The sequence below is a fragment of the Camelus dromedarius genome, chromosome 7 (genome assembly GCF_036321535.1).
Source record: "Camelus dromedarius isolate mCamDro1 chromosome 7, mCamDro1.pat, whole genome shotgun sequence".
Lineage (NCBI taxonomy): Eukaryota > Metazoa > Chordata > Mammalia > Artiodactyla > Camelidae > Camelus > Camelus dromedarius.
Genome location: NC_087442.1, coordinates 69,921,361 through 69,939,292, shown reverse-complemented (window position 1 = coordinate 69,939,292; position 17,932 = coordinate 69,921,361). Strand labels below are relative to the sequence as shown.

General features: G+C 32.8%; 1 protein-coding gene across 5 annotated transcripts in view; it reads right to left on the bottom strand.

Annotated features, from left to right (window-relative positions):
- The window catches only part of PCLO (piccolo presynaptic cytomatrix protein), a 310,859-nt gene that overhangs the window by 93,695 nt on the left and 199,232 nt on the right, over window positions 1-17,932 (bottom strand). For all 5 annotated transcript variants that reach the window (XM_064487619.1, XM_031454792.2, XM_064487621.1 and 2 more), the window contains exons 8-10: window positions 12,834-12,970; window positions 6,716-6,806; window positions 541-666 (exon numbers count right to left, since the gene is read on the bottom strand). In XM_064487619.1, the coding sequence (XP_064343689.1) occupies window positions 541-666; window positions 6,716-6,806; window positions 12,834-12,970 (354 nt within the window). The remainder of the gene's footprint in view (window positions 1-540; window positions 667-6,715; window positions 6,807-12,833; window positions 12,971-17,932) is intronic.

Below are 17,932 nucleotides of genomic sequence, written 5' to 3'. Positions count from 1 at the left end.
TCATGAATGGAGTTATGTATTGTATTGGGAAAACACCCGTGTTCAATATGTAAATTAATAATCCTGGCTGTGTTCCAATGAAACAATGTTTATAGAAACAGGGAGCAGATAGATCTGGCCTGTGGGTCAGCCATAGTTTGCTGACCTGACTTTAGCACATACTAAACCATCTGATGTTTTTATGGCTCTGAATTCAATATAATTTTTCTTGGTGTTTATGAAAACATTAATCCCTATAACAAAACGGTGGTTTTTTTTTTAATGTAATATTGCCCCAGACAGTAAAAAATCTTGACTAATTATGGTTTCTTAAACAAGGTATTCTCATAGCAAACCAACTGCCAAAGAACAATGCAATTGAAAATGAAATGAATACAGCTGTGGATGTATCTTCTTTATACTACTAAACTAAAATTTCATAATTAACCATAAGGAGAGATTTTCCTAGACAGTAAAAAAAGAGACAATATTCAAATTAAATTTAAATATATTTAATATGAGCACAGATTTAAAAATTTACTCTGAAATCTTTGTTCTTACCTTCCACAAGTTTCCCTGTCTGTTCTGCACTTCCGCCAGGAAGAATCTTGGCAATATAGGCTCCAATTTCTCCACTATGTCCAGGGATTTCTTTACCACCCACAATTCTAATTCCTAATCCATTACCTGTATGGAGAATTAACAAATTATTAGTAAAAATTTAAGAAGGTATAATAATTATCACAAGTTATAAGGCACACAAAAAATGTGTTCTGGTGTCCAGAAGTTAACTATAACATGAATACTGGAATTGGACACTAATAACAAAAGAACATTATTCTGATTTCAATAATGGCTGATATGAAAGAGAACTTTCTGAGATCTTGGCAAGATCTACAATGATTAACCTGATACTGACAAATAATTCTTTGTTTCAGCCATATTCAGTAATATACTAAGGCTTCGTCCATCTTGACCAGATATTTTGTAAACATTTTATATGAAAATATTCCAGTATAAGAAATTACAGAGCATATAATTCATTTATGAAATTGAGGAGCACTTAACTTACAAAAAGATAGTAATAACTATCATAAATTGAGAAGACACAATCCAAACACATAAATGATTGCAAGTGATAAAGTGAAAACATGAACTTAACTTATGACTTATTATTCAGTTTTAAGCATTAACTCATCAACTAATATGGTTTGTACATTAACATGGCACTTACTACAGGCACAATAAAAGCATTCTTGACTTATGAACACTGTAAACTGCTCCTTACTCCCTAGAACAGGTTTTCCTGTAATTAGCCACACGGAAAAAAGATGGAGAATGACTATTACAAGAAATCTAATTGAGACAGAAATAAACTGTTGATATTTTAAATTGATCTTTCTAAAAAAATAAGCTAAAAATTAGTTAGTGGATACAGCACCAGATAAAGTTTTGTTACAAATGTCAAGGAGATTTTAAAATGAAAGCACTCAAAGAAAGCAGAATTCTTCTCCTTTACTGAAGATACAGTTACTTATCTCTTTAAATTAAAGTTCATTCCATTCAGTGATTGAAGTACCATTTTTAACTCTTTCAAAATCTCCAAATTCTAAAAGCCAGCTCTTTTCCAAGTCCTGTTCCCTTCCCACGTTACTCTCCAAAGACAATCCCTGGGGTCAGCATCAACACAGCTCAAACATTTAACAAGCAGTAGTACTGAGTTATGGAATCCTTCTGTCATCTATCTAGTAGGGATATATTTTGGTAAAATAGTGTTTCTTATTTCCAGGGAATATGATACTTCTACACGAATTTCATCTTTCCTTTTCTTCCTCCCTCCCTCCCTTTCTTCCATTCTTCCTTCCTTGTTTTTTCTCCTCTTTTCTCCCTCTCTTTCCCTACCACCCCTGCCCCACATCCTCATCCACCAGTCCAGCTTGTACACCAGTGCAAGCGTTCTAAAGATTTAGCCTCAAAATGGAAACAGAAACAGAACAATGAACTGTATGTTTCTACAAGGGGTTGTCAAGGGTCAGAGTTAAAGAAGATACTAGCTCTCTCTGTGCAGCTTTTCTGTCACAAGTTTCTTGGTTCAGTGATACTGTTCTTAGTAAAGGTTAATTTATGATACAAACAATACAACTGGATGGATGCAGAATATCTTCTAGTATATGACTTAGTCTCAACTAAGTCTGGATAGAGACAGTTGAGTTCTTAGACATTAGCCTTTAAAGATTCACCAGGACTGATGCTATAGTAAGACATTAGATTAATACTAATGAAGGGCAGAAGATGAAGAAAAGCAATAAAAAGAACAAACATCTGATACACAACAGATAAATCTCAAAAACAGTGGTGAGAGGAGCCAGACACCAAAACAGCTTACTGTATGATTTAATATATATATGAAATGCCCAGAAAAGGTAAACTTACAGAGACAGAAAGTAAATTGCTCACTTGTGGGTGGGAGAGGAGTGTTAGAAGTGGATATTGCTAGTAGGTTCAAGGGAACTCTTTATGATGACTGAAATGTTCTAAAACATGATTGTGGTGATGGTCACACAACTCCATACATTTACTAAAAGTCACTGATTTGTACACTTACAGCGTGCACATTTATGATACGTACGTTATACCTTAATAAAATTGTTAAAATAATCATTTAAAAGGGCTACCCACATTGGGTATTGTTATCAACTCAGATTCAATGAGATCCATTACCTTTGTCTCCTATTCCTAAAAGCTCATAAAGACGGTGGATTAATGGGAAATAGAAAGTGAGCTGCTATTTCCATGTAAGACACTGCTATCTTTTGAATCTAAACATGTTTAATATTCTTCCCTATTACATTTCCTAATTAGTCTTTCTAGTCTTGCAGATGTAGACAGTCCATTACGGAACTATACATAAGCAAGTATCTTTTTTCAAATCAGAAGAATTTCTTTGACTTGTTTCAAACAGCTGTTTTTCTGGAGCTATATGATAGAGTTCTAAATAAAAGAGACTCATTTCTCGAGCATTACATTTTAGTCTCTTTTTTTTCTGATAATTTCTCTCTAAGAGAAGGGGAAATAACATTTGTTGAGTGTATAGGAAGTAGAAGATTTTGTGCTAGGTTCACTTGAAATTATGTGAGATACAGAGAGCTGGTCTATTTCATGGATGTGCAAATTTATTCTCAAAGTTTAAATAAGTGATATATCTGAATGTTCTCCTACTAAAATATGAGTAAGTTGTAGATCAAGATCTTTGTTGGATTCATTCTAGCAACTCAGCAACCAATACAATGTAAGTCATACCATGGGTGTTCTAAGAATAAGTATTAATGAATAAAAAATATAATTTCAATTTGACTTTAAAAGCAGTTACAAAATATACTTTATTAAAGTAAAATTTTTAGAAAGAGAAAAGCTAATTTACAATTTTTTAACCTTTTCTGTAAAGATCCTTAGAGAAGTAATTCTCGAAAATTTTGGTTTCAAGGATCCATTTACTCTTTAATATGACTGGGGACTCCAAAGAGCTATGGTTTATATGAGTTACAACTATGTAGATCTTCTGTATTATAAACAAAAACTGAGAATTTAAAGTATTTATTAATGAGTTTTAAATATTAATAAGCCCATTCCATGCTAAGATAAATCACATTTTAATAAAAAATACTGTATTTTTAAAACACAACATTTATGAGTAAAGTGGCATTGATTTACAGCATTGCAAATATGCTTGCTATTGATCTAAAAAAGAACTGAATTTTCTTATCTACTCTGTATACAATGTGTTGTGATGTTACACATGATGTAATCTCTGAAAAGCTCTACTGTATAGTCACAGGAAAATGAGAGTGCAAAAGGCAAATGCTGCCTTAATATTACTATGAAAATAATTCTGACCTGAAAAACCCCCTGTAAGAATCTTGGGAACCATGAGGGTTCTGAGCTGAGACTTTGAGAAGCACACAGAAGAAAAAATTTTAAAAAACCCAAAATATAGACACTTCCTATTCCTGTCTCCTTATCTGAAATTACTTTTGTTTCCAATAAGTAAAAAAACATATTTTTCTTTTCTGTGCGGTGTGCTTTATATAATTCTTATAAAATATTTTAATGCTTTACCCAGTTAGAATGGTTTATTAAAATGTTATAAAAGATACACAGTATTTTCTCCTTTCAAAGGTTTTATATAACCAAAATGAAAATTCACGACTGGACCATTTCCCCCTCTGTTTGGAAGAGCAGAAATACTACATTTTATTCTTTACTCCTTCCTTGATCATAACCTTATCTTGTTTTTCAAAGGCAGTGAAGTTACTAGCTTAGCGAGCTTTTTCACTATTGATGAAGCTATTGGATATGGCTGTTTTTCTCCAAACATGAGAGACAAACAGGAATTTTAATTATTTCTTATTATGTAAAATTTCAGACATAAAAAGTAGTGACAAGACTATAATAAAACCCCGTAAGGTTAATCTTCCAGCTCCAACAATTAATCAAATCATGGTCAATTTTGTTTCACCTATTTCTCTACCACTCTCCACACAGCTAATTTTGAAGCAAATTCCACACAAGATAGTGTTTAATCTGTAAATATTTCATGATGCATTGCTAAAAGACACACTTAATTTTCACTGAAAACATGGACATAAAAATGGCATTGATTGCTAAAAATAACAGTAAAACCTTAGTATCATGAAATATTTACTCACTCAAACTAGGCTTCTGGTGGAGCAGCAAATGGCAGAGAGACTAGCCAGGTGTGTAAATTCTCTAGGCCAGGGTTTGCCTGCCACTAACTTCAAATTTCTAGATGCTGTTCACCAAAAATTTCTACTTCTGGCTTTAGTCCTGCATATACATGTATTTAAATCCCTTTGAGGTGCTCAAGACTTATTTGAAGACAATACAAATTGTTTCAAAACATTTAATTTAGAATGACATAGTGCTACATGAGGACAGATGAAAACTACATTAGTAGTAATCAAAGGATGGTAAATATAACAAGAAAATATTTTTATTATTATTTTAGGCAAATATCAAAATAAAACAAGCATGCAGAGAGATGATAGAAAATTCATTGTTGAAAACTATAATCTTTTCTCATTTTGCAGAAACTATATACTGAGGGAACTGAATTTAGACTGGAATATTTCTAACAACATATCAATAGCTCTTATTTTTGTTATTCTTTATTTAAAAATCTTCTAATTGTAGTAAAATAAAACAAATTAAAATGATAGGTTGCAAAAAAATAGTAAGGTTGAGGGGATAATTACTTTGATATACTATAAAATTATGGTAAAAATAGTACAACTGGAAAACAGACACATTGATATAGAATCCTTATGATTTAGTAAAAATGTTTTGAAGATTTTTGTTGTACTCCCTGAAAAAAAATAATTTTGGCATTTTAAGAAAGTATTACACTATTTTGCTTTATGTGCTGGAGGGAACTGAAATAGTTTGTAGCAAGTAATTATTTCTACAAAAAGAGCCCATGGATTTTAAGTCTCACTCCTGGAATGTATCAGTGCTTAAAACATGGTCTGCATGCAATAAAACCATGAAAGGTTGAATTATCTGTCCCTGGCAGGAGAAAAATGACCCAATCTTAAAAGGAAAACAACACTAGACTTCTAATCGATTCATTCTCAATAAAACTAAAGAGAGGAAAATTGCTCAAAGCAAAATATGTTCCCCATCTACATGCTCTAGGGTCTAAAATCTGCAAGGAACAACAGCAAGTATACTGAAGAAGTATTTCTTTTCATTCTTTCTTGTATCAGTCCTTAAAAACCCCCTTCGGCACATACGCCATGTTAAATATACGACCCATACCTATATCCATATATATGAACATACATACTTAGGAATATTTGTTGATATACAGGGTCTATGAAACACAGAATGTATCTGAGTGAGAATATAGGTGATATTCATATTTTAAAAATTGATTAACTTAGACAAAATTTATACTTCATCTCACAGATTTACATAACAGAACTTTTTATTTGTGCACTAAATGCAACTAAATGGAATCTGAGATCTAGATTAGATCTTGGACCAGTAAAAAAAAAAAGTAGTGGGTTAATGGGGAAACTCAAAATTTGGATAAGGCTTGTAGATATTTTAATACTACATAATAATGTTGATTTCTTGTTTTCATCATTTTTTGTGATTAGACAGATGTTAGCATTGGTGAAACTGGGTAAAGGGCGGGCAAAAGAAATGACTGTACTATTTTCTGGGAGCCCGGAGGTTTATTTCAAAATAAAAAGTTGAAAAATTCTGTCATAAATTCGATTTACAGAAGAACACAAATAAGCAAATAAACAAAAACTCAGCATAATTGATAATGTTCCAGTTGATAAGGTACAGGGGAATTTATTCCTCAGAAAAATTCATGATAGTTTTTTACTTTCTGTGTAAGAATGCTTTATGGTCCTAAAACCAGTGACCATATTACTCAATAGTGCAGTAATTATGGAGCACTGCAGTATCATGTACATTTAAAAAAAATGAAGTTAACTAATAGAATGATCTAAATATACACCATTCAGTCATGCCATTATTGTCTTTTATGTCCAAGTGCTGCTTATTTTCTGAAATTTTCCAATACACAAGTTTTGACATAGAAGTTGCATTTTCTAAAACTGAATGAGTCATCTAAATTGAAATTCAAATACATATCTCAATCCAACATTAAAGTAAAAGAAGTAGAGTATTTGATGTCCTTTACCTGAAACCGTGTGATCCTTGGAGTCTCTTGTTATTTTTATCCTTGCATGAGGAAAGATATAGTGCACGCTTTTCCCGTTCATCTGTATAATCTAAGACATATGCGTGAGAAGGTGAAAAAGCAATGTTCAAGACACTTAAAGGGCAATATACAGAACTAACTTGTCTTTTCTTTCAAAGCACATCGACTAGGTCAATGAAAACATATTAGAGGATTTTTCAAATGGTGACAATTTAAGCGTCATGTACTACATGATTTTATTGGTTTCTGAGTTCATTATGGTCTTCACATTTATAACCAATTTCTCTTGCAAACTGATTTGTTGTGTTTGGAAGATGAATGAGCACACGTAACACCTAAAGGATGTCCATTATTGGTAGTACACAGTCAGTAGTGATGACAGCGGATAGAGAATACACATGGAAAACTGACATCTGCTGATTTTGTTTTGGACAGCCTAGAAGTGGAAAGGCATTTTTTAATTTTCAGAAATTAAGTGGTTCAGGAGAGAAAAGCCAGAGAATCTCTCATTCTGTGCATCTCTATGACTATACCAGGAATGCTTTATATTTACGTTATTTTAATTTTATTGTGGAGTTGTGCTTTTGCTGAGCAGATGCACCAGAAATTTCAATGTACACCTGATGCTAAGACTGATTTAGCACAAATAAGTGAAGTCTTTGCTCATTCTAATACTTTCTGAAGCCTTCTTCGTAGGCAAAGGTGTTATTTCTCATTTACTTTTGACGTTCCCTTGGGTAGAAGAAACAATACTCAAAGCTTTGGTTGCAAGTCTGTGATTTCCATTCTCATTACTGGGACTTGAACATGAGACCACTACAGACTGCATTATCGCTGTTTCCACCTGGCAGAACGAGATTTCTGAAACAAAAGTAAATTAGCAAATGCAAACTTGTGCTTTATGGTTCATGGAACTTGGCTTTCAAAAGAGATTCCTGAAATAATGACAGACAAGAAGTAGTAAAATATTTATATATTAATCAGATTTTATTAGTGTGGAATCTTGTATCTATCACCTCAGGAAAACTTTTGACTAAAATTACAAATGAAATAGTTTAGTAAAGAGACATTAATACTACCCATATGAGAATATATTTAAGAAGTGTCTGGGACAACTCAGCCAAAATATTAAATAGAATTTCGAACTAAAGGGATGTACATTTTGTGAGGAAAGATTCCTTGGAATACTCATGTGGTTTTAATTGTGCCTTTGAAAATCCATCTGTAAAACTGCTAGAATTCTTGATATTAAAAGGAAAATATGTACTGAAAAAATGTGAATTTAAATTATAGCCTTTAGCTTTTATTCTATTCAGGGAAGAATAATCTTAATCAGGCCTCTAATGAACATAAAATACTCCCCAATCAACAGCAGAATCCTGTCACGCCCAAGAATATGAAGTAAATCCAGCAAAATAAAACCAAAATATTGTTCGCAAGATTATAAAAATACCATGGTTAGTATAATCAGTCAATCTAGGTAACTCATACTAATGCTAACTTTGTAAACTACTGAAAACCTGATTTCTATTCATAACAAAAGTGTGCATTTTCCTCTTTTCTTCCTTACTCTTGCCTCCTGTCTCTGTCTCTCTCTCAATTTCCCTCCTCTGGCCTCCTTACGTTCCCTCCCTTCATCTTTCCTTCTTCTTCTACTTTCCTTCTTCCTCTCCTCCTCTCCTTGCTCTCTCCCCAATCTGCATTTAAAAATGTTTCTTTTTTTTTTTTTATCAAAAATAAACCATGTGTATTGAAAATTCTACAACTATTAAATATAACTGAAACCTTGCTTTGCTACTGTAAATAGTTCATTAAAATTATGGATATTATTTAATCTTATTTCAAATGTCTTTTAATTTCATGTATGATTCAACAATGCTTTTAAAAAGTCATTTTTTCCCACTTGGCCAAAAATAAACTAAGGAAACACAATTTTGCCTTTTGTTATTCTAATTCTCCAGACTAGGGAGAAGTTGATATAATCTCATAGTACCTCTTCTTGCATGCTCTAGAGGTGTATTCAGGCTTCCCAAATTTTTTATCACAGTTTTATCAGATAGTCACTATCACCTTTCAGTTTGTATCCATGATGATGCAAGTAGAAGTGATGTTAAACATCTTTATTTCCAGGAATATTGCTTTCAGGGCATCTCCTGTCTTTTCAGAGACTGTCTAAAACCAGCTTCATGAATTTGCTTAATAAATTAAAAACATTAAACTACTCAGTTTGGATCAATGTGACCCAGAGTCTATGGAAAGCAGAAGTATCTGTCTCTCATGTTGGAACTAGTTGGATATTGGCTTTTTTCTAAGCATTGAAGGTGAACACTGAGAGAGTTCTCTAGCAGGTGAGGTGTTAGGGTAGGTGTTCCTTCTGCCAAATAAGAATAGGAACAAGGCCAGAGGGCAGGACTGATGTTAAGGCATGCCCCACACCTGTCCTCAAGAACCAGGTTTCTTTTGATGATTCTGCACTGACAAAACTATCACCTGTATTCTGCCCAGGAAACGGGTTTTTCCTCTTCCCTATCTCCAAATATTTCAAAAGAAATTACTTTTAAGAACTGGCCCTTTGTACTTATGAAATAATAACTCTTATGTTAATATACATTTTATTTATACAGACTTTCATCCTTACCCTCACTTAAATACCTTGTATACAGGATGGGGAGGACAGAGTGCCCTTCTGGGGTTCCAAGCACTGTGTTAGGAAATGCACAGATACCATGGTGGAACACAGAGCACTTGCTCTCTAAATGCTCACAGCTCAAGACAGTGCAGGGAGCAGTATTGGACCATGAAGGAAAAACACTTGCCCCAGATTTCTGGGGAGGTGGTAGTGGGAGTGTCAGAGAAAGCTTCTTGCAGGAGGACGCATGCACATGGACACCTGAGTGATGCACAGAGCTGGCCAAGAGGAGAGAGGAGGAAGAATGCTCAGGAAGAGGAAAGAAGACATTTAAAATCCCCAAATAAAGAGAGTGTTTCTTTCAGAGATTTCAAAATACCCCAACATGGCAGTTGCATGGGAACTGCAGAAGGTGTGGGCATTAGTGCAGAGTGAAGGCATTTTGTACTAGTAGAGAAATGGTGACCTTTATAACAACCTGTGAAGGGTATCAGTCCTATTTATACATAAAGGGACTGAAGAAAAGTTTTAAAAAGAAAAGAAAGAAAATCCAGGTGATCTGTTCAGTTCACAGAGGAGAGCTGAATTTCTACTGAATAGAGCAGAGGTTAACATATATATTTGAAAGGAAACAAATATGGTTTTGCGATTTGTCTAATTTTTATAGTTCATACGATTTTGAGTCTAATAAATTTCAGAAATATTCTTCTATCTCTCTAATGTATGTTTTACATTAAATATTTTGAAAAGCAGGTAAATTAGTGCTTTCACTAGTCAATTGGTTTTATTACTTTTGCCCTCAGAGCATTTTATGAACATTATACTTGTTATGCATAAGTTTTCAAATAAAAGCAGCTGGGCTTATTGGTACTAAGAGCTTGGAATTACCTTCTTATGGTTAAATATGCAAAGAAGTGACTAAAGCCAGAATGCCATTTTGCTATTCTAGACCCAAATATAGTTTTGTTGAGTTAATGAGGAAGACAGTATATGAAGATAAATATATTAATGCAAACAGCATGAATTTTAAACTAAATATAAGTGTAATCAAAGCATAGATTGTATTCTATGAAGTTGCTATTTTGTGAAAAAGAAAAAGTAAAACAAATAAATTACTGTCAAAACATCAGTATATTTGCTACTTGTTTGGGAGAGGTTGAGAATAACAATCTGGAAACGGCACTTGGGGGTTTCACAGGATAGAAAAATACTCCCTTTGTGTGGGGGTCATATGGCCGTTCACTTTATAACTAGTTTATAATTCTATGGATTTCCAGTTCTGAGTATTGCATAGTTTTTTTTTTATTTGTATATTGGATAACAAAATAAAAATGTAAAAAGCAACTTTTAGCAAGAAAATACACATTATTACATGTATCTGTATATACTTCTAATGAGAATCTTTACATTTTCTATTTATCAGAGAGAAATTCATTAAATGATTCTCAAATACAGCTTCTCAGCTTAATTATACTGCTCTATAATTGTATATTTAAACATGATGTGCTATGTCTTCAGTGGATCAAAATCATAAATCTGCAGATGTTAGTAACAGAAAATTAGGAACAAAAAAGTCATTAGAGATATTTATGTTTCACATATACAACAGAATAGAATTTTAGGTAATATTTTTGGGGGGATGGACACAGATTATTTTAAACATATCCTGTAGAATATTAGTTGGATAAATCAGGTGGACAAGACTATTCTGACTGGATACTCAGAAGTGCTGGGAAACGACTGCATGAAATTTATCATTTTCTAGTTCTCTGGTTTTATATTTCATCTTATTAGAGTTTCTTTAAAGGATCTGTGTTTTCACTGACTTGATCTAGGTTTGTGGGAAATACTAAACTTCAGAGAAACAAGATGGGTAAGATACAATGAGTAAGTCATTACAGAGAGATTCTTATAATAAAAAACATACAAGGAAATTATTGTCAATTGATGAATGTATTATTTTACTAGTTGTACATAAGAGGTAAATTTAAATTTTTTAGTATGTTCAGAATGATTTTAATTATTTTTCTCGATTCCCAGCTAGATCTATTTGATGAGATTGAAATACAACTATAAATACAATATTAAAAAGAATAAGCTAAGATGTGTTTATAGAGACAAACACAACCTTAAACTAAAAACTTATTAAATATATCAAAAACTAAGAAGGGAGTATTTATAATACACACAGAAGAACTGAAAGATTTCTGGAAAATATTATAGCACCTATTAAAACAAAACAAAATTCTGAGGAAAGGAAATTCTATCAGCTAGACATTTGTCTATGAAAACTGAAATTGCTTAGGAAGAAATCAAACCTAAGATCATAGACATTATCTTTGAGACAGTACTTACACCTGCAAAAGTCTTATTTTCTTTTATATCTTAATGGGACACTAAGTTACATTATAGTAAAATTCCAATGGTTCTTTGTTCAAAATATGGTTGTCTTTTGTACTAATGAAATCATTAATCAGACAGAATGATTTAGGAGTCAATATACACGATATAAGTCATCTATCTCCTTTGTGGGTATTTCAGTGATCATAATGAGTGCACAGCCTGCAAGTATCTGATCTGCTGAGGCAATTGATTTAAGGCTACTCGGCTTACCAGAAGAATCTCCCTCAGGTTATCCAACTGTTAATCTCCTAAGTACCCATCAAAATTGAATCCAAACATCAACTCATTTGTCTAAAGTGAATAAGATCATGAATTATGGTATCATGTTTATCTAATCATGGTATCATGTTTATCTAAAAGTATCTCTAACTTTCAGTTTTTCATCTATAAACAGACATTAAGTAATAAAACCTACTTTGTGAAAGTTGTTCTGAGGATAAAATGAGTGTAAAAAATGAGTGTAAAATAAATACTTCCATATAACAGACTCTAGATCATCAGTTCCCTTCTCCCCCAAGTGAGGCTTTCCTTGTCCTCAGCTGACTTGGTTTGGTCAACCTCTTTTTTTTAAAACTTACCATTTTTTTAAATGGAGGTACTGGGGATTGAACTCAGGACCTCATGCATGTTAAGTATGTGCCTTGCCACTGAGCTGTACCCTCCCCACTGGTCATCCTTTTATTTGCTATTTCTTAACACCTGAACATACTGTTATTGGAAAGCACTGAAAGAACCCAAATCTACTTCACCCAATATTCTGTAAGCTCTTTAGGAGCTTCACATGTTCTCTTTGTATGGCAGTGTTGGTATTCTTGTACAAACTTAATTACCTGTTAGAGGAAAAAACTGCTTAAACACATCACAGTTATGCTGCAATGTCAACCAATCGTGGCTGATCAAGTAAGGTACTTACTACTTTAAGGTACTGAAAAAAAAAAGCATTTGTGAACTTGACTGACAAAAGCCCTATGCATTTCAGGATAACTGAGACGATGCTAGGATGAATTGAGTCTTTTTTTTTTTTTTTGGGTAAATCTAAAAGCGATTGCTCAGTACAGCACTTACTTGCTCTTGATGTTGACTGAGTGGTCTAGAGTGGACCAATCTTTCTGGCAGTTTTCGATCCAGACCGTGTCCATTTTCCAAACGAGACTCCCTGGGCTTGTCAAACCAATCTGTTTCTTCACGACGCAGGTGATAGGCTTTGGAGACCAAGGAAACATCAAACATTGCAACCCCAACCAATACAGATGACAGAGGGCGGCAGGTGTTCTGAAGTACCAACATGCTCCAGGTTTATTAACCATTCATGCATTTCAAACACAATTCCCAATGGGATGAGAAAAATCATATCCCATACTATGTTAAAAATTTTGCACCGTGGAATAACCTAGAAAAAATAATGTATCACCTTTTCAACCTTTCAGAGCAAAGTAAAACAATTTAAATTTAAATCAGGTGAAAACAGAAATTTAGATAGTGATTGAACAACTGAATGAACAAATGACTATTCCTCAAAGGCCATTCTATTCAACTTCAGTCCATTAGCTCTACCTCCTCACCTCCCTCCACCACCCCACCAAAATCGAAGGAAAATCTATTACTGCATACAGAAGATGCTGTCACTTCCCCACTATCTTTATCAGTCCAGTACCAACATGTGGCTGCTGGCTACGGACACAAGTGAGTCTTGTTTGAAAACATGACATTTCTATGACACTCATAAATAAATGAAAACATTTAAGACGATCCCACGTATCACTGCCAGAACACATATGCCATAATCACCTGGTAGACTAATATTAATGATAATGTCCATTAGAATTTTTCATTAAAAATTAAACTATTATCTTCTGTGAGATCACTGATTTAGGAATTAGAGAAGGGTTGATTGACAGCTTTCTGTATTTATAATGTGACAACACTTGACATCTTAAAATATTTCTTTGAAATTACAACCATATTTGAGTACAGAGATTATTTTAATTTTTTCATCCCATTCAGTTCTTAATAATTCCAAAGTCTTTTAAAGTTTTTATTTAGTGACCCCAAATCCTATTTATATTCTAAAATATAGATTTTTGACTTTATCTGAAGTTTTATTCTTATAAAAGGATCCCTAACAGTCTCTGGAAATACTGCTGCTTCCTAAACGACATTTGGAGCACCTCCTCTCAAACACACAGCCTGAAGGCTGTTGATGATGCTATCAACCTACACTTCCTTGAAACTTTAGTTTCTAAGTGCCATACTATTGAGTCTTCCTCTCCATCTCATTACAGTCTCTTTCTGTTTATATCACTGACTCTCTTCTCTTCCACAACTTTCTCCCAAATCTCTTTTTCCAGGCAATTTCCATTATTTCTTTGCTGGCAAGCCTGGCAAACCCAGCATATAATCAATCACTACTCACCTCTACCCCTCTTGTGATCTTGGTCAATGACAATGATTAACCACAGCACTTTCTCCCAATAAACAAGGAGTGGCAGACGACATGTCATACTGCAGTCAGTCTTAGGTTTGAGGAAACACAATGGTACGTACCTGGTTTGCGGCTGCATATGTACTTGTCTGATTGTCCCTATCAGACTCTAAGCTGCTCGAGGGTAAGGCTCATATCTTCTTTTTTTCTCCCTCAAATACTAAAAACAATGCCTTGCAAATGCCATAATATTCATCAAATATTTGGGAAATGAATAGAATAATGAGATGAATAGAATAGAAAAATTAGTCATCAACTAAAGAAAGCTAAATATTCTAATTATGATAAGCACATTTTAAAACATACATTAATTTGTCCCTTGAACCTCATTAATGGTTACACAGTACTTTCTCACAATCTCCTCAGTATTTATTATGGTTTTTCATAGCTTTAATTTGATACCAAGTGACTAAATTTATGAAAGAAATATTTACTGTAATATAAATTTGATAAGTAAATAGAAAACAAATCCATTATTTAGTCATCAGTCTCTAAAACTTATTAGATTATCACCAAACACATTAATACCATTTAATCTTACTTTTTATATATCTTCATTACACATTTCTGATGAAAAGAAAAAGAGTCTCTACTGATTTTAATAAATTACTATCTTGGATAATGTAGCACATGATTTCACTTGAATATATAACTTTGCTAATTGCATTTGAAATAGGAATCCTTTAAAATGTTTCTTTGGCTATGTCTACACAAGTAAGGCAGAAACCCACCCTGATCCAAATTTAGTCAGTTTAGTTCCAATTTTGATGACATAGTTTGACTGTCTGTTATGTAACTCTAACTCTGTATGTAACTAAGTTAGGATGGCTACCATGCTTTGCATAGGAATTTACAGATCAACCAAGAACAACCAGGTTAAATGAATCTGCTTTTATGTTGGATTCTATCTTCAATATTTACACCAAGTTGGTCATAAATGCTAATTGTTTAAAACTGCAACTGTCTGACCTGCTGTGATAGATCTGAACTTTAAAAATTAACTTTAAAAAAATAACAATAATACCATTTTCCAAATTAGTTTAAATAATTTGCTGGAGATTAGGAATCCCCTGTTTTAAGCTATTGACATTTTCTTGAATTCTTAAATGTAAAATACAGGTAAGCTACTTCGGGATCTAGCATTATTCATATTATTCACTGCAACAACATTTGCAAGAATATTTTAATTCTATTCAGTATAAAATATTTGCTGGATTTTTTTTTTAAAGACCATATATATTGATGCTTTTCTGCACGGAGTATATTTTGAAAGAATGTTTTCAATGTTTAATATTTGTGGTTGTAGAAATTCATATAACTTAACTTTTTCTAGCTTAGCTTTTCTCCAGTCTTCTCCAGAGGAAAGCACTCCTGCTCTGAACTTAACTCTGAGTGGGTAGCAAGCTGCAGGCTTTAAGGTGACAGTCATAAATAATAAGCAACATAAATGATGCCTAGCTAGATTCTACCTCAACTGAGATATTTCAAAATTAACTAGTCATATAGAATGCACCTGGAAAACATCTTGTTATCAATAACCTAGCATTTAATTGAATTCAGAGACAGCACACAATAGATTTGAAATTAGTTAAGTTTGTTTTGTTTACATGATTCTAAATAGCTTCTTGGAATGTACTACTTCTCAAAGTTATTTCAGTATCATTCAAACACAGATATAGCATATACCTGGTAATTTTTATTTTAAAAATCCCTAATATTTCATCAGTTTATGTCATGAGTTATGTGACTGGGAAAAATACTTTCTACTTTTTCTCTTAATTACCCATGGAATCCAAGATTTCCAAAGGAAAGCAGACCATTGTTCACCAGAAGAAAAGTAATATGTTTATGTGATACAAACAGAAAGAAAACACGTAAGGTTTTAAAACATACATCTTTTAAAGATAATCACTGCAATTCACACACATAATATTACATATGTAACTCAATTTGTTATAGTTTTTCTTTGTCTAATCCTGTATCAACAGGGTTTTTATGACTAAATTTCTTATCTGAGTAATTTAAAAATACATTTCTGTTCAATTTAATTTTGTATAAATTTCATTTTAATTGTTTACTTCTTTTGTATCATCTTTACACATTTCATAATTTCATATGCTGCACGATGTCGCATTCAACTTAAATAATTTGCTGTAGATTAACATGCCTTTTTTAAGCTGATGACATTTCCAAATATTTGCCAAACTGTTTTTGATAAATATTTTTGATACGTGTTTTGATACTTTATCAAAGTAACTTTTCATAGTCTTTAATAACTATGAGTAAACATCATCCAAGCATATAAATGAGAAATAAAGCATTGGTTATTTTTATATGATTGTACATAAATAAGTGCCACATTTTGGAATAGCTAGAGACATCTGGATGTCTGGTACCACGCTGGCAAATCATCTGTGATGAACAAATGAATTTGTCAAATTCTCTCCAGATGTATGTTCATCATGCACACACAGCCTTCAGGTAGGAAGTTATGCCACTGACCTGTTAGTTTTGTTTTACTTTGCTACTTTACAGACATGATTACTGAAGAGCCTTTTTATTCTTCTGCAGCAGTCATTTTACATACATAAAATGTGTGTAAAATGTGGATTGTGAAAAAAGAAAAAAATAAATGTTTCCACATACCACAACTCTTGTTTCACTATGTAGAGAGATTCAAACAATTGGCTAAATTAAAAAAATACACAAATAGAGTGTTTTGTTTAACTGACTAATCATCAATAAAAATGGTCAATCCAATAGTCTGTTGAGAATAAAACAAATCAGAAAGTGACTACAGTCTGCTGGAATTTCATTACAAAAAGCAGTTTCTCCTTCTTCAGATTCAGTGATTACGTTAGTCCTGTTCAAACCTACATTCGAACTTCTAAAGCCATATTGGTGTCTAGATACAAAAACAAAGAAAATTCTTTCATGAAAATGTATTTTCCTGCAAGTCCTCAGGGAAAATGTTAGAGTCAAAAGAAGAGGTGTTCATGTTAGCTTTGTGTTTTGCAATCTCCAAAGCCACGAAGTTTTAGTAATACTTTTATTTGATAAGAGGTATTTTATTTCCAGGACTCAAACCATACCTACATTCAAATGTAAATCACAGAGGAGAAAAGAAAAAGAACCAAAGTCATGAGCTCTCTGTACCTCTCCTCCCTCATCTTCAAATTTAGACTTGTACTAGGACAGCTTCTAAAATTCTTATGGTTCTACATGATTAAACAAAAGAATTACCATATAAGAGTTTTTAGTTAAGTATGTACTTGCCATAAATCACTTGCTCAGTATGAAAAACTACCAAACCAATTTAGGGCAAAAAGAACGGAATAATGCAAAAAGCAAAACCATGGAAGAGGCTAACTCTCTCGAGCACATAAGGAAGGCTTCAGCTCAGATAGCTAAACTCACAAAAGTAGTGTACAAATTTTCAATTTTAAAACCTAAACAATGCTTCATATATACTGATAAACATACTGATAGTATGGCTATTTATTGTCAGTATCATATTTAGTGCTAAGTGTTCTATTATGTAATGCAAAAAGTACAAACTTGTCAATTATGACACTCATAATGACAGATAAAACATAAACCTTTTATTTAAGGAGAATTACAGAAGTCTATGTTATGCTAACGTTAAGGACTTAACTGAATGTTCTCAAAAAGAGAACATTCT